The sequence below is a fragment of the Amblyomma americanum genome, chromosome 1 (genome assembly GCF_052857255.1).
Source record: "Amblyomma americanum isolate KBUSLIRL-KWMA chromosome 1, ASM5285725v1, whole genome shotgun sequence".
NCBI lineage: Eukaryota > Metazoa > Arthropoda > Arachnida > Ixodida > Ixodidae > Amblyomma > Amblyomma americanum.
The window spans coordinates 285,436,212-285,453,839 of NC_135497.1; the positions used below are offsets into that span (position 1 = coordinate 285,436,212).

The following is a 17,628-nucleotide window of genomic DNA, read 5'->3' on the forward strand; positions in this document are numbered from 1 at the left end:
ATGCGCCGCCACTTACCGGTCCGCAAGCACTTTACGGAATCTCTTTCAGCGTTGCGGAGAGTTAGCGTTCGCTTGTAAACAAACATGGCGGAGCCATGCACGGCCGCTTCGGACCAAATACAGCACCGCCACCGCGTTCTTCGGCGCCATTTCTGGCTATACATGAAGGCATTCCCTTTTAATTTGCAAACTCTCACTCATACGTTGAGGTTTGAGTAACAACTAGGCCATGTTTATGAGATTATTTGCCGATTGAGCAGTTAAGCCTGACTATATGTCGTAAACATAGCCAAATAGCAACGACTACACTGGACCTCTTCAGTTTTGTGCCCAATTCAACTATTTTTCTATACTTTCACGAGTTTTTCCTCGAAAAAAAACTGATAATTCTCTTAATATATTTATCAGTAATTAGAGAAAATAAAAAGTTTATCCGGCCCGGAGTTGGCGCGCTTTAACTTACTCCTACTAGATGGCGCCACTGTGTTTGCATCCAGACACAAAAAGAAGCGACGATGCGGCACGGCAAACAGGTGTCGTAGTTGCATTTTTTACACCGCTTGCAACGCAACGTGCGCTGTGGATGCAAGCTTACTGAGGTCTACGTAGTGAAAATCTCTACGGGCGAGGGTAGGCAAAGGTGTCTAGCTTCACGGGCACATTTGAAAAGCCGCTGAGTCGGCTGTTAGCTAAAGTGTAGTCGGTACGTCTTTATATGCAGAGAAAAAGATTATTAAAGTGGCATCTCACTTCTAAGAAATTATTGCAATGCATCCGTATTTTTTTTATTAAAAGCTGGGCATGCGCCATCATCATCACTCGTTTTAGAATTACGGTAACTTGTTACGGGAGAGACGGTACGCTAAAACAATTTCTGGCGTGCGCCGCGCTAACCTGAAAGTCCGGCGTCCGGTAACACGGCAAACGGTAACGTAAAGCCGGTAACGATATGCTATAACTCTCTAAAGATCTCGACATGTCAGTGAACCCCTCAACCCCGCCTTAAACTTTGTTTTACTTATTGTGTGTCCCGTGACACGGCACTTTCTTCTTTCTTTTGCGGCCACGAATTACGTTTATTGCTCTTGCTACCGCTAGTGATATTCGTTGCTCATGGCAATATGTCAAAGGCGGCAGCTAAATGATTGCTGCAAACAGATCCCCTAGAGTTGCATTGCCAGCTGGTTGCTAAACGTCACTGGTGGCGGAAAAACAATTCTGAGGGCAGTGCACGTTAAAGATCCCCAGGTGGTCGAAATTATTCCGGAGCCCTCCACTACGGCACCTCTTTCTTCCTTTCTTCTTTCACTCGATCCCTCCTTTATCCCGTCCCTTACGGCATTGTTAAGGTGTCCAACGATATATGAGACAGATACTGCGCCGATTCCTTTACCCAAAAACCAGTTATTATTAGAGAGTTTTAGTTTCGCGTACGCAGAGGCTTCACGTACGTAGAGCTCTTATGGGTGACCAGTGCGCATGCGCAGAACGCAAAGGGTATGCGCGAGTCTCACGTACATACGTGACGTTCGGATTTTTACGTTGCGGTCTTTGCGTTGCTTGCGTACGCAGCGTTGTCAAACATGGCGGCGCCCTGCCCCCCGCTTCACAGCGATAACAGCTTCGTCGCTAATCCATCGACGCGATATCGTGTTCTAAACTGTTGTATTCGCCTTCGATTTGCCCATTCTTACCCTCGCATAAGGTTTCAAGCGACAAATAGCTTTTGTCTTTCAGACAGAAGGGCGATTTTTCAGCTGTTAAGCCTGACGAAGCAGCGTTGGTCGTCGTCATAGCAACCGTCTCGCTATGAATGGCTTGGCTTAAAGACTTGCCTTGGATGATTTAGGCTACAACCAGTGTCTGTGTTTCTTAGTAGATGGCGCTAGGCGTAACGCGCGGCTTGTTTCGCGCACGTGTAACTATAAGGGTTTCAAACCACCTGCGTGCAGGCTACGTAGACTCCTCACGTTTGCGTACGTGAACCCTCTACGTACGTGAAACTAAAACTCTCTGCTATTATTACCACTTCAGTCTGCTTACGTGGAGGAATGCGAAATCATGTGTTTTGAGGAAAGGAAACGTTTTTGAGGAAAGGAAAGGGCCCAGTCGCTCTCAGACCTCGACAAAGCGGTGGACACCTCAACCCCGCCTTAAAAATTTTGGGATCCATTTTGTGACCCATGACTCGGCTTTTTTTGTGACCTATGGCTCAGCGCATTGTTTTGAGACTCACATTGTGACCAATGACTCAGCACTTTTTGCGACCCAATTTGTGTCCATGACTTATGATCATGACTTTGATGAACACGACTCAACTCCTTCCTCATGCATTGACTCCTGTCATGACCACATTGAATATGATTCCGGTCATGACTCGGGACTTCGGACTGTTCACTCAATTACTGACTCACATGACCATGACGATGATCTGACACTCTATATATCATTCGTCATAAACATTCAATCATGACTGCTCTACACTAGCTGATGGCGTCATATCATGCGACACATTTTGCGTCCACTTTTGGGGGACACGCCATCTGCAATCAAAGGCTAGCAATGCTTTCGCACTAATAATTATCTGAAAACCAAGCCCGAGAACGGATTTGCTAGCTGGTTCTGTAGTGTAGTGGTTATCACGTTCGCTTTACACGCGAAAGGTCCCCGGTTCGATCCCGGGCGGAACCACAGTTTTCTTTTTTCTTTTTTTTTTTATGGCTGATAGACAAGCAATGTCAGCTGCTTACTCTGGTATTATAGCAATACCGACCTCTAATGAAGATATAAATAACGAATTAAGAGAAGCATCATTGCGAAATCTGGCCATCGATGCAGTTCCAGTGCATGCGTAATACGTGATATTTGGGATCGTCAAGCTGCATGTAGTCGTGACTTCAAGCAAAAATGCCTTACCGGACACATGTGAAGTAAAGCAGTAGGGGTTTCTCTTCTTTGGAGCTACACCGCATTTCCCGATAGCGGCGTTCCTGTTTTTATTTTACGTTCGATATTCAAGACATTAATAACTCCTGTCTGATGATCATTTATCGATTGAATAACCTTCAAGAGCATCATGATGGCAGCATTTTTTTCAACAAACTGCTGCGCGGCATTAACCCTGCAATACTACAAGAAGTAAAGAATGGCATTTAACACAGGGTAGGCGCATCGATCGTACGGAATAGACTCTGTTCTCAGGATGCCAAGCTGCCTGGTGAGGACTAATGAGGCAGCGAGTCATAATCTTTTTTCCCCTGCAAGCTGGGTATTATGTCAAAGTATAAAAAGAGAAATGTATGTACGGAAACCTTAATGAACGAAGTGCAGCAGGAAGAAATAATAGGGCCCCTCTGCCCATGCAATCTAAATTGCAGCAAAGTCCGCAATTAAATGGCGAAATGACACATATTAAATGGTTTAACACGAACGCTGGAGTGCGCGTCCTGCACAGACATTAGAGCTGCTGAGCGCTGGGCGCCGGATCCTAGACCATGCTGCACAGTGTGTTTGTGTCGGTTGGAGGCAGTTGGTGGCCTGCTTTCCCCATAACATCGCCTCAGACCCTGATGCCGATGCACGGCGGCGCTAATATCAATGGAAAATACGCGCTCCAACGTTCGTGTTAAGCGTGCTGCCGGCGGTATAGACATGGGACATAGCTACCGTGATGTGCAAAAACAAAACCAAAATTGCCGTATAGTTATTGCTTAACAGGAAGACTAGAAGGAAATATCAAACGATCACAAAGAGAGGTTAATTCCCTTATCCTGACGATACCTGTGTAATGGGGACCGCACGCTATAAATAAAACGATTAGTGTTAATTGAGTTTCGTACGATCTTACTCAGCCACTGTTTCAACAGGCCGATAACGGCGGTAAGGGTTAAGCAGCTGTACTCAGGGCGTTGGCAATGTGCGAAAAATATCACATTGTAGAATTGGATTGAGGTTTTTGCTTAGTAAATGTTCTTTCCTGAGTTTCTTCCTTTACTTCCCTACCATCTGTAACTAACACCGGTGATGTCAGGGCTAGCAAGCAATATCACTCCCAGGCTTCGGAATACAGAATGTTCGGTTAACAAAGAGAAAAGTGAGAGAAAACTGGAACGGGAAACAAGGAGACAGATACTGCGCCATTTCCTTTCCCCAAAACCAATTATTATTATTATTAAACAAGGCATTGAATAATGTGTTCCTAAAGTCGTTATTTTAACGCACTTAGGAAAATATTAAATTCATTTTTTTCCCTATTTCCTTCAGACAGCCCATTTGAACTGATGCGCCTATCATCGAAGCCCTGGTTCCAGTTGATCATGAATGGAGTCTTGAGCGTGGCAACGTTTTTCTTCATGAGGTAAAATTTTAACCGGAAGTGTCACAACAGCCTCCCTGTTTGGAGGAGAATGGTTTTCTCGCGAACGTTATTTCTCAGTGGCATTCGGACTTTTACTTCTATAATGATTTACAGAAACAAGGTTGCAGTGCTGAAGCTACGAGGACCATCGCCACCGCTGATATATAACTCTGCAGACACGAACTATTCCTTAAGAATACCGGGTGTCATAGTGAACACCTTCAAAAATTTATAAATCTATGGTGGTCGGAAAAGGAAAATATATTTTCAGAAGCAAGCTGTCCGGATGTCAGTTATTTTGTAAGCTGAGCTCATTAGCTTGCGAAATAAATAAAAGTTACAATTAACCATATAACAGGAACTTTTTTGTTGTTAGGACCAGTGGCTAGTTCGTGGCCACGATAAAGGCTACGAGGTATTAATTTTTGAAATGATGAAAAAGTCGTTCTCTGAAACCCTGCAACGCGAGGAAATCTCGTGCTCTTTTTGCGCAGAAAGCCGAAACACAGCGCACGAGGCGAGCAGAAATTTCAGTGCAAACAAAACGTCCGCTGGTGACGTATTGCAATCCCTCCAGCGGCCAATTCGAACCGTCGCCGCTATTGCATAGCAGCGTGCCATTTGTTTTGCTACGTCGCTTTCAAAAAGGATGGCGCCGTATTTCGCGATGACCTTCCTTTTGTGATGCGGCGAGCGGCGAAGCAAAAGAAGAAAAAAACATGCTGCGGTACAATAGCGCAGACAGTTAGCATTGCTTTTTAATATTGGACTTCCGCCGCGGCTGAGGGTTTCGTACTCGAAAGATTTTCTTTTTCGACTACGATTTTTATAGGAGCTTTTGGAAATGCTCGCAGAAACACCCGGCATATGCACTCCACAGAGCTGTTCAATAACGTTTTCTGTACAAGTTTTAAATACGGAGTTTTCACTATGGAAGCTTGAATATACATCGACTATATAGAACCATCATAAAGAGTACCTAATCCAGGCGTTACAAGGAGTGCAAAACTGAGCAGCACGTTTTATAATATCCCAATATGATTCTCGGCTTAGCGCTATTAACATGAAAACTTTCATTGGTCTAACTCCGCTGGCAGCTCGTGGTAAGATAGCAAGATTTCTCCTATTTCAAAAACTATATCATGCTTTCCCGAAATTTCCTGAGACACTAATTCCCCCCGCCCCCCCTCCTCTTTAGGTCATTACGACGTCTGTTCAATTGCCTAAGTGTTCAGCGCATTCATGGTCCATCTAACGCTTTCAATAAATCATTTTCGTCTACTTCCATAGCGGAGTGGAACGCACTTTACGACGAAGTGGTCAATGAAAGAAACCCTGTAAAATTTAAACACTTATTGTCAGATTATTTCTCTGCAGGGTTCCTGTTCTAAGCTCTCTTGTTACCTGTTTATTACCTTGTTTCCATATCTCACGGTGTCAACAACCGTGTCAACTTGTGCTTGCTATTTATTGTTATGTAACTTATTTTTATTATTTTTGTGAATCGTTATTACCATCTGCTCTCTCCTTCCCCTCTCTCATGTAATGCCCCAACAGGGCCCTTAAGGAAACATAAATGATGATGATGATGATGATGATTTACCACTGGTTTCATACCAATTGAGGCATTGCGAACGTGATCTCAATTTTAAAAAATAGGCATTGAGTACTCGTCGCCATGAAAAAGTGAGCATATCACCACATATTTATTAGCAAGGGGTTCGTTTCCAGACGACAGCTCATTAGGCCGGCACGTCAATACGGGGAAACAGATTTACACCGTTGATTAAATTCTCTTCGTAATGATATTCTTGGACAAATTCTTAGTGCATGAGGCGAGTGTGTGCCCATGTAAACACTCAGTTCAAAAACACGTACTGAATCGCGGCGAAACAAGTTTTCTCCTTATGCTATATATGTCCTTGTTAGAGTCACTCACGCCGCCTGGTAACGCCGAATGTTGCGCCATTCCCCAATTAAAAGAAGTCATTCTTTCAAACCATTCTTCTTTTCAGTGGTTTTGCCCTTTCCTTCTCCAAGGCTATTTCACAACCAACACTGCGAGCTTTTGTGGAGGCGGTAGCGCGAAGATACATTAGGTGAGTATTTGTCGTGGCCTTCAAATGCTTCAGTTTGCTGTTTAAGGAAGTTCGCTTTTGCCTTTCTCGGTTCTTTCGCCATGGATTTGCTTGGCAGAGCGCACGAAAGAAAGCACTTCAAAAAATTATATTTTTGTTATAGGTTTTGCTGTTGCGTATTCTTAAATATTTGATCTTTACTTGTAAGCTTTCTTTTGCACAAGTCACTTGGTCCTCTAGACGCAAACACGCGGCCCCGACTCGTGAACGCAACACGCAAGGGCACCTATGGCCAAAGAGTGCCATAGAACAAGGTATTTTCGATTGCACAACGTGGGGTCAAATTAATAAATATTTAAAGAAAGGCTTTCACTGGTAAATTCATAGTTTCCTCGGAAACGTTTTGTCACTGGAGGCGGATGTGAGCAAATGGGCGTGTGTTGTTATTTTTACCGTGGTTTGTCCTGGTTTACATCGCTTAAAACAAAGAAAAACACGCTAAATGTGGGCTCCCACCTGTATATGGCCTGCTCTTCCTTAATAATCAAAACATGCTTATGCACTACATTAAAACACTCTATCGCATACATTAGGACTCTAATACATTAACAAAAGACTAATAGCAAACTTAACGTTACAGCTAAGTATGACAGTCTAATTACAGATCCCCCTTAGAGATAGCCATATCAGTCTTATGATTAAACCCGCCATCACTCAGGGGCGTACTTGTGCTTTTTTTTTCTGTGGCACCCGGGCCGGAGTGGCGAAAAGGGGCGCGGTGCATGTGGCAGCACTGCCATCCAACCAGGAAGGTGTTAGAGTCTTCATCAACTGGCGCTAAGCCACGTTTATTGCGATCCTCTGTGCGTGGAGGGGGGAAGGTCCTGGCCCCCTATTGCCGCCCAAACCAGATTGATACAAGAAAGTGCACGTGACGGGGCACGACGTCAGCGAGTAAGATGTGCGACATGAGCTCGTCAGTGTGGCTGCTGGCGGCCTTTGGCAGCCGGTTTCAAATTCATTGGCTGGAATAGCAAGAATTCCTTGCGCCGAAGTACAGGGATCCAGTTTCTCGCAATCTAAAAACTTCTACCGGCATCATAAACGACTAACTACAAATATCTAATCAGAGTTAGTAATTGCGAAACGTTAACCATTAGATTTCAGAGAAATAGTTTGCTCACAAAAACCATATTTCCAAATATCGCTTCCAGTATCCGCAGAAGCACTTGGTAATACATCTTTCCCCTTTTAGGCTTTTCCTTATATTGTACAGGCGGTAGAAAAAGTTTGCGGGATGCGTGTGATCGGGAGTAAATTTACTGCAGCGCTGGCTCGCGCCCCAATCGCCTTTCACTGATGCCAGCGAACGGGCCACGCAAACCCCACAAACTTGCAGGTTTGGCGCTGCGGCGGAAAGTTGTTTCGGTATCTCCCTATTATTTTCTCATTCGTCTGTCAACAATTTCCCCAAAACCAGAAATGACGAGTCGTCGAACAATAGCTAGGAGTCGCATGTGTGCGTCCTCTTAGTCGCACAGCCGCCTCATAAAGGCTTCAAGCATTTGTATATGAAATTAAAGCTTGATGGGAACCTGTCAGCATCGAGATATTTCCCAGGCCTCGATATATGGTCGAGTACGCGGAGCGCGTTCGGTATGTCGAGAATTCCTGACACTGGGCGTTAAACGATTATACGCTTTGTACACGTCGTGTACAGGTTGAGGTTGAGGTTGAGGTGTTGAATGCTACAGGTGGGGGTAGCCTTGCTTTATCTGCCGGTAATTGCTCCACCGCAGCGTCCCTTCGATATTAACAAAGGGACGCTGCGGTGGAGCAATTGCCGGCAGGTAAAGCAAGGCACACTCTGCGTCACCCTTGTGTTGCGCGCTCCAGCAGTGTACACCTGGCAATAAAGCTAAAATTAGACAGGAGCCCATGATTTCCGGGTACAGTGCTCGTGCCCATCTTGCTTGCACGTCTGTGTGGCACCTCTTTTGAGCAAGGGTTGCCTCCAGAACCTAGCAGACGCGACGAGGTGTCACATTTTTTCAAGGGGAGTGCGTCCCTCGAGTGTTCTACACATCAGCGCTGTGTGTTTCCTATGTGTCCCTTCTGCGTCCGCGTCTTTGCGCTGTTTAAAAAAGTACGACCCAGCAACTAGCCCCCACGTCTACCCTTGTACACAAGGGTGACGCAGACTGCACTTCTTTTTTAAGTTTATACTAATTAAAAGATCTTGCTGAAACGTGTACCTTCAGCAGCTGCTTACAGCTCGCGCAGGAATGCAGCAGCCTCGAGTCTTAGTCGGCGGTAAAGCCTAAGCTTGTCAAGCGTTCGTGTGCAGATTGACGTGCCCATTGATGGTTGTAAGAAAAGAAAATAAAGCTCTTCTGGTTCCGCCCGGGATCGAACCGGGGACCTTTCGCGTGTAAAGCGAAAGTGATAACCGCTACACTACGGAACCGCCTTGCGTAGCACTTCCCCGGGATGTGTTTCCAGCAATTATTTAGCTGCCGCCTTTGACATATTGCCATGAGCAACAAGTGTCACTAGCGGCAGCAAGAGCAATGAACGTAATTCGCGGCAGCAAACGAATTGTTACAAAACCTAGCCCCGAGAACACCTGTGCAGCTCGGTTCTGTGGTGTAGTGGTTATCACGTTCGCTTTACACGCGAAAGGTCCCCGGTTCGATCCCGGGCGGAACCACAGGAGATTTTTATTTCTTTTTTTGCGCTTACTTAACCGGTATATGATCCCGTGATCATGACAATCATCTGACACTCTATTTATGTACCATTCCCATCGCCGGCGCATTGCTAGCCTCTGCCTTTTTCACAAATTCTTCAACGGTTCATTGCACGAAGCACCCTACATCGTACGCCGCATGCACATATCTCAGCGCACTGGTCATCCGCTCCAAGTTGTCCGTCCACGCTCCCGTACTACTACATTCTCGGCCTCGTTTTTTGCCCGAGCAGCATCTGACTGGAACGGCCTTCCCCACCAAGTCGCCGCCATTACCTGTCCATCAAGATTCCACCAGCAGATAACGCAGATGATGTTAGACTAGAACCTCATGTTATATCCGTAGCCCCACCCCTTATGTAATACCCCTGAATTGGGGTCTTTAAGGAAATAAACTGAACTGAACTGAACTGAACTGAACATTCAATCATGACTACTCTACACTAGTTGATGGCGTCATATCGTGCGACACATTTTGCGTCCACTTTTTGGGGACACGCCGTCTCCCGGCTTAGGCTAGCAATGCTTTCGCACTAATAATTGTCTGAAAACCAAACCCGAGAACGCATTTGCCAGCTGGTTCTGTAGTGTAGTGGTTATCACGTTCGCTTTACACGCGAAAGGTCCCCGGTTCGATCCCGGGCGGAACCACGGGTTTCTTTTCTTCTTTTTTTATGGCTGATAGACAAGCACTGTCAGCTGCTTACTCTGGTAATATAGCAATACCGACCTATAATGAAGATGTAAATAACGAATTAAGAGAAGCATCATTGCGAAATCTGGCATTCGATGCAGTTTCCTGTGCATGCGTAATACGTGATATTGGGGATCATCAAGCTGCATGTAGTCGTGACTTCAAACAAAATTTCTTACCGGATTCATGTGAAATAAAGCAGTAGGGTTTTCTCTTCTTCTTTTTTTGGTATAAATAGAGCTACACCGCATTTTCCGAAAGCGGCTTTCCTGTTCTTATTTTACGTTCGATATTCAAGACATTAATAACTCCGGTCTGATGATCATTTATCGATTGATTAACCTTCAGGAGCATCATGATGGCAGCATTTTTTGTCAACAAACTGCAGTGCGGCATTAACCCTGCATTACTCCATGCATAAGCCTGCATGCATTTCGTGTTGTGTGTAATATTGTTTGACCAGGTCAGAGACTCACTCTGGCAAATTACAGCATCTGACATACCACTACATAGGTTGTAATTAAACCAAATCTTGGAGAAGCTTCTTTCAAGGGCACTCTCGGTCTTCGTAAAGGAAAGAAAAATTATAGGAGCAAACGAAAAATGTAGGGGAAGGAAAAGCTTGAGTGTCCGGACTCAGAACACGAAGGATTGCTAATACTTCCCAACTTTGAAAAAGCTACAACAATCGAAGGTACACGTTTCGCGGTAAAACCCAAGCTTGTCACGCGTTCGTGTGCAGATTGACGTGTCCAGTAATGGTTGTTGTGCTGGCGGCGTTTCTTCTGCCTCTACTCGCCGACGGCCCGGCGGACACGGAGCTGCTGGCGGAACAGTTGAACGGCTGCTACACCAGTTGGTGGACGCTGTTAGTACATGCAAACGACTTCATGCCTCTTCGCCAAATGGTAAGCGAGAGAAAATAGGCTGACTGGAGATCCGGCGAGCAAGAGACATGTCAAAGGTTCACGCGCTCATGCACAAAAAAAAAAAAAAAATCTTCGCACGAGGCACCAGAGTCAATGTCCGAACAGCATTTCGTTTCGGGAAGCAAATTGTTATCCGATCCGTATGCCTTTGAAAATAAACCATCTAAAAAGCCAGTGTTAAAACAACGTTTGTTAGCAAAGAGGGCGCTTTCTTAAAACGCTTGTTTTTCCTCTTTCATTTTTATTTCCTTTCGCCAAACATGTACAAGCAAGAAGGCAGGCATATATAACGCGGCTCTAAAGGCGTACAGACGCACAATTTCGAACCCAAAAATTATTTGATTTTTTTCACGGGCATAAAAGGATGCCTTCTAGCCGGTTTCAGTCGCAGGCGTTCAGTGCAAAATAATTCAATATGGTTCTGAATGTTGTCCGGTTACCTGGTCAGCATTTCCACCCGCATCATGTGATGTCAAGATGTACTTGGCCCCATTATTTTTACGTCAACGAACCCAGTGGTTGTGGAAAGGAAGAAACAGTGCTTGCTGGCGAAGCCGACGTCATCAGGAATGCGGTAGTCGAGGCTGTCCTGTGGCCCGTCGCGTCAAGGCACCAACCGAAACCGAAACTTACTGCAAGTACAAAATTGTTTGATATTAATTATGAATGCTGCGCACTAGTGTTATGAGGTCGTTTTTAAAGCAAAAAAGGACACCCAAAAATTTTGTGTCCCGACCGTTTTAAAGACTGCACGCTGGAATACGAGTTTGAAAAACAGATGACAAGCTGCGCCACGTGTTCTTTGCATGAAAAAGGTAGAAGAGTGTTACGCTTACATTATTAACTGTTGTTGTATTACTAATATACGCGTATTATTCATTGCAGTGCTTGAATCACCTGTGGTATGTAGCTGCTGACATGCAGATATTTGTTGCGGTAGCCCTCCCATTGGCGATACTCTTAAAGCGGTGAGCAACTAAGAAGCATACGCATCACTGTTATATTGTCAGTAAGAATATCTAATGAAAACTACCAGTAAGGGACATAAGCAGATAGATTTTTTGCTCCCCCCCCCACCCCCCTTATTTTGCGACCTTTTTCAGGCACAGAAAAGCGGCATTTGTCCTGGCTTTTCTGGTAGCAACTTCCTTCGCAAGCTTAGCTGCGGCACAAACTTACGTTTGGCATCTGTTTCATGGCATCACCTTCGGAAACAACGATATAAGGTACGGACCAAGAATTAAATTCACAAGAAAAAATGTTTCGGAAGCACAAAAAACACCTAAAATTCGTTCTTCAGAGAGTACCCTGTTTGATCTAAGGCACAACGTACAGAGCATTTCCTAGCTTATAGTTTTTTCATGTCCTCAGGCGATTTTCAAACACATTGGAATACATTCACTTCAAGCCCTTCGTCCACGTACCAACCTATGCATGCGGGACCGTGTGTGGATTTCTCGCCGCCAACGTGAAGGAAAAGCGACTGAGCCAGGTAATTTATACTTGCGCCGTAATAGTGCTATATATAAGCCATTAGCCAGTAGTGTAAAGACAGCGCTTATTCTGCGGAGAGTGCGTGCCGTTAGGGAATGCTAACCTTGTGGCTTACCAATGCAAGTGAAGCAATGTGGGTGGATTACGAAATGACACAATTACCACAAAATAAATTCTACAGCATTATATGAAAACACCACAGCACCCACAGCACAGAAGGCTTCCACAGTACCAGATAGTTATAACCGCAGGCTGTTTCATACTATATACGCAGCGATATCAGTTCTAAGTTTTTATGTGTCTGTTGCTCCAAATAATTCGTGAGCCCATGAAACATTCGACGCTATGCTTCCGTTGAGTAGTTTGGTGAGGCCGCGAGCACAGATTTGTTTGTATGATTCCTATCAAACTCATTGAAATAAGTCCAATGTTACATCAGTTAAGGCTGCGATTTGTGCAAGTTGTTACTGATTCTTTTTTAAATAGCCCGAGAAGGCAAGACAGACGAAAGAAAGAACAGGCAACTGAAGCGCTGAGCCGCCACTAATTTTTTATTGGGAGAAACGGTCCTTATAATCTTTCATTTCCAGAAAATTCACAAACTAATTCCCGTTTCAGTGATTCTTCATGCAATCTCGCCCTTCATTGCAGGAAAGGCACATGCACTCCACTTTTTTTTAACACCGTCTTCATCGGCAAACATAAAGACCAGCCAATACGTGAAACTTTAGAAGCCTTCCATAGTCACAGTAACCCAGACGGCTGCATAAGTGATCCATCGATAACTCTCAATGATAAGCAAATCACCAATTTATTCGGGAAATACATCTAACTTTCATGACCGCTTGCACCACGGGAAGGTGGTGAGTGTTTTTCACCACTGCGTATGATGAGTAGCATTTATTTCTTCTTTTACGTTTGGTGTTTGTTGTTTTCCGGGGAAGGAAAGCTTATAAGGAACGTTCCTCGAAATAAAAAACATTTCCGAGTCAGGGCTTGGGTCGCGTATTCTTTCTTTCGTCTGTCCTGTCTTCCCGCGCTTGTTAACAACCAATCAATGTTACGTCATTTGACTAACTTTTAATTGAACGTGTCATCAGACTGCACCGTGACTGAGCGCACAAAAATAGGCGGAACACAAAGGAAAAAACGGGACGAACAAGGTCCAACAATAAATCTTTACGGGGAGAGAGGAAACCTGTACAGCTTTCAGAGAAACATCGTAATTGGAAGCAAAATTTCGTCCTGATCTGGGAACTCAACCCCGCCTGTCCGTAGGTGGTAGTTCTGCCAACTAAGCTCACCAGGACGGCCAGCAGACGGTAGCCTGGCGAGGACGGAATGATGCGCAACTGGAAGTTTCCTTGAATTACGAAGTTTCTGTGAAAGCACTACAAAAGAGCAAACGATCCTCGGTCCGTGGTCACAGCAGTCGACTGCCCTCAAGGCATACAAGGCACTCTTTGCCTACTTGAGAGCGACTGGATTGAGTGACAAATTGTGAAAGCGTTGTGCGTGTGTGTGTTATGCCTTTTTCCCTTCTCTCTTCCTCCTTTTAGCCCCCTAATCCCTCTTCCCCAGTGCAGGGTAGCCAACCGGAACCCCTTTCTGGTTAACATCCCTGCCTTTCCCTCCTCCTCTTTATCTATCTATATCTTTCATTTGCAGCTGTTTGGCTGCGCTTTGATGAACGCCAAGGAAGAATTGCCGCCTTATTTCATATCTAAAATATCCCAAGGAGAATTTCCTGAAAAACTGGGCAAATTTACACTTTCTTCGCATTTTATTCCTGCTGAAAAACATTAAGTTCGTTCATATTGAGCAATTCACGTAAAGAACTTAAAGGTTTCAAAACGAAAACTTCTAAGTCCAACAAGACAAACAGTTTTGAAGACGTAGTCCTATGTTGGTGGTGTGGGTATCCCAAATACCGAATTTTGAGCAAATGCTTGTTTTTTTTTTTGTTTGAGTCCGTGCTATGCTTTTGTTGTGTGCACCCATGAATACCGGGTTAAGAGAAAAGCGCCATTTCTATAATCTTTTGAAATGGCTATTTGGGATGTTATTGCAGACAAAGGGGGACCGTAATTGTCGGGCTTTATGTCGATATGTTAGCCGATATGTTGGCGGCGGCAACTCGCACCGTCATGTGAGCCACTGGCTGACGCAGACGAGAGACCACCGCCAACATATCGGCCTGCCGCTGGTGAGAGGCCGTCGAGTCAAGGCTGCAGGTGATTTCGTTTGCTCAAACCACGGACGAGAGAGCACGATCTTGTCGCGCAAGTGCGTTAGTCACGTGGTTTTCACGGGCCTTCTTTGGAGCTGGGAAAAAGCACACACTTGAGGGTTTCCATCGTAAGTGCTGGAATGAGGGTTTCTGAAGGTGCTCGACACCTCTTCAAATTCATTTTGTTGTCTTAAGTCAACCCGCCGCGGTGGCTCAGTGGTTAGGGCGCTCGACTACTGATCCGGAGTTCCCGGGTTCGAACCCGACCGCGGCGGCTGCGTTTTTATGGAGGCAAAACGCTAAGGCGCCCGTGTGCTGTGCGATGTCAGTGCACGGTAAAGATCCCCAGGTGGCCTAAATTATTCCGGAGCCCTCCACTACGGCACCTCTCTCTTCCTTTATTCTTTCACTCCCTCCTTTATTCCTTCCCTTACGGCGCGGTTCGGGTGTCCAATGATATATGAGACAGATACTGCGCCATTTCCTTTCCTCGAAAAACAATTATTATTATTTGTCTTAAGTCAATACTTATTAATTTCGATAAATTAACTTAATGAAACTATTAATTAATTGCGAAACAAAAATTGCATGTGGTGTGCAAGATGGCTGTCATCAATATGCAACTGGTCTTACTTGGCTGTCTCTAATACTTCATTTTTTAACCCTTGGCTCAAGTTAGCTGGGACACCCGGCATACAGGGTGTCCCAACAAACTTTAGACAAAGTTTTAAAATATGCCGCAGCACTCTAAAACGTCGCGACCAAATGCATATTGCTGGATATTGTATGGAGCAAGTCACACTAAGTTTTGAATTCTTCTACTTGCATAATCAGTTAAAATTATTTAACCAACTTCGCAAGCAATGAAGATAGGCGATAAAAATCCAGAGAAAGTTGCAGACCGTTCCACAAAACGTCCGATTGGACAGTTTCTAACTTTCCACCTATTACGTATCAGCTTTCTTTCGTTAATTTCAGAAGTCCGCGAAATACAAAAACAAATACCACGTGACATGCGCGCTTGCGCGCCGCGACTGCAGTGCTCTCAAAGATTCCGTGTAGGAACGAACAGATCATTTAACCCGGTGTGCTGCCACTTAAAAGGATACAGGGCAGCGATGCCGCAGCTGGCTGTGACATTTCACGATATGCTTCCCTTGGGGAGTTCATGATAGAGATAAGCAGACGCGGCCCTTATCACTTGCGCTGGCGTAAATTTCACAGCCAGCCCCTGCTTCCCAACCCTGCTACCTTTTCAGCGGCAGCAAAACCGACCAAATGAGCTGTTCGTTTCTAGGCGGAACATTCGAGAGCACCGCAATCGTGGCGCGCAAGCAGGCATGTCACGTGGTATTTTTCTTTGTATTTCGTGGGCATCTAAAGTGAACGAAAAAGCTAATGCGTAAAAATGGAAAGTTAGAAACTGTGCAATCGAATGTTTTGCGGACCGTTCTATAACTTTTTCATTGGAATTTTTCGCATATCTCCGTTCTTTTGTTGTTGAATTAATCTCAACGAATTATGCCATTAAGCACAATATAAACATAGTGTGACTTGCTGCGTACAATCTTCAGCAACTTGCACTTGGTCACATCATATTTGAGTGCCGGGGCATATTTTTAAACCTTGGTTAAAATTAGCTTGTACATCATGTATATACAGATAAAGCTCGCCCCGTTTGCAGTGAATGGTGCCCCGTGTGAACGTGTGAAGTAACAGCCATTACGCGTAGCGTTCATCCTCTGCAAACAGCAAACGGTTGTCTCCATGTTGTGCTTCTTTCAAATCAATGACAGCAATGTGTTTCCGTCTCTCATGATTTTTTTCTTTTTCTGCCGTTTAAATAGGCGAAACATTTTACCGTTAAAAAAGAGCACTTGTACCCTGAGTGGCTTCAACGCCTCGTTATGTGCGAAGCTCGAAGCTGAAAAGTGCCTACTCCAAGCATGTTCTGATTTCAGGGAACGAAAGCTTTCCTCTGGATTCTCTCCGCCGGTTTGGCTTGCCTAGTGATGTTCGTTACTATTCCGTGGAACGACGGTCGTTTCCCCGCCGACTCTGTCAGCGCCCTCTACGGAGGATTCCACAGACTGGTCTGGGCTTTAAGTCTTTGGTGGCCGTTCTTTGCCTGTGCAACTGGAGAAGGGGGTACGTGCACTGTTCATGGCCAAAGGAGCCTCGTTGTGGTCGGGAAACGATTCCACGATTTTCTGCGGTCTAGGAATAAAACATGCGGAGCACTCAAGGAAAAAAACAGCCAGCATTAAGCAATTCTTTAGTTACGACGTTAAAAGAGGTCGTTTTGTTGTCAACGGGCCAAAGGTCTTGTTCTGGCTCATATATTTCCTTTCCTCCTCATATAGCAGCATCTAAGGTGGAAAAAAAGATGATCTTCAAGTCCTAAATGAAGCAAACACCACTTCCTTGTCTTTTTTTTTGCTGTTGTTAATGTGGAGTGGCCTTTGCGCGAAATGCGCAGTTACTTACATGAGGACACGTATCGAAAGGACGAACAATTGTTGCAAAGGAAAAATCGCCAGCAGTCTGATTTATTCACATATTCTTAGACTCTGTCCCTGCAGGTATTTGTGATCAAGTGTTGAACGTTTGTTAGATTCTAATATATATTCCGATCTTCCGCGGCTGGCGATTAAGCTGACTCTGTTCATAGTCAGATACGCAATCGCACCTCGACTGGTTCTATTGGAAGATAAATAAGGGGCGGGTTCACACTGAACTTCGTGATTCAAAAGTGTTGCAGGAAACATGAGGTCTGCTTTTACCTCTCCCCTTTCGTCACCGTAAACAAGTCCCCCAAAGCAACAAAACTCTGACAACTCCAGGCGACATAAGACATTAGTTCAAAAATATGTGGTCATTTTCCTCCTGATAGAGTACGTTACAGTATCAACTATTGTTGGTTTTCTGTGCTCCCACCTGACGTAATGCATGGTGCTCGTACGTACTATTTTCAAAGTGAACTGAACCTTTTAACCGCCAAATAATTACCAAAAATCATACCAAAATCGCCAAATTTTAGGGCTGTTATTGACGAAAATGAATGCTGGTAGGCTTAAAACACACTGAGGGCTCGAAA

The 17,628-nt window shown here is 44.8% G+C and overlaps 1 protein-coding gene and 4 non-coding genes across 5 annotated transcripts in view; 4 read left to right on the forward strand and 1 right to left on the reverse strand.

Moving 5' to 3' along the window:
- The window catches only part of LOC144097694 (nose resistant to fluoxetine protein 6-like), a 124,575-nt gene that overhangs the window by 103,497 nt on the left and 3,450 nt on the right, over nucleotides 1–17,628 (forward strand). Inside the window, exons 5-11 of the mRNA XM_077630342.1 lie at nucleotides 4,264–4,357; nucleotides 6,373–6,456; nucleotides 10,621–10,786; nucleotides 11,693–11,775; nucleotides 11,911–12,033; nucleotides 12,179–12,299; nucleotides 16,493–16,679. Of these exons, the coding sequence (XP_077486468.1) occupies nucleotides 4,281–4,357; nucleotides 6,373–6,456; nucleotides 10,621–10,786; nucleotides 11,693–11,775; nucleotides 11,911–12,033; nucleotides 12,179–12,299; nucleotides 16,493–16,679 (841 nt within the window). The 5' untranslated portion in view covers nucleotides 4,264–4,280. The remainder of the gene's footprint in view (nucleotides 1–4,263; nucleotides 4,358–6,372; nucleotides 6,457–10,620; nucleotides 10,787–11,692; nucleotides 11,776–11,910; nucleotides 12,034–12,178; nucleotides 12,300–16,492; nucleotides 16,680–17,628) is intronic.
- TRNAV-UAC (transfer RNA valine (anticodon UAC)) lies at nucleotides 2,619–2,691 on the forward strand. Its single transcript has one exon. It is a non-coding gene; the product is annotated as a tRNA-Val (tRNA).
- TRNAV-UAC (transfer RNA valine (anticodon UAC)) lies at nucleotides 8,830–8,902 on the reverse strand. The gene has a single exon. It is a non-coding gene; the product is annotated as a tRNA-Val (tRNA).
- TRNAV-UAC (transfer RNA valine (anticodon UAC)) lies at nucleotides 9,073–9,145 on the forward strand. The gene has a single exon. It is a non-coding gene; the product is annotated as a tRNA-Val (tRNA).
- On the forward strand, nucleotides 9,763–9,835 carry TRNAV-UAC (transfer RNA valine (anticodon UAC)). The gene has a single exon. It is a non-coding gene; the product is annotated as a tRNA-Val (tRNA).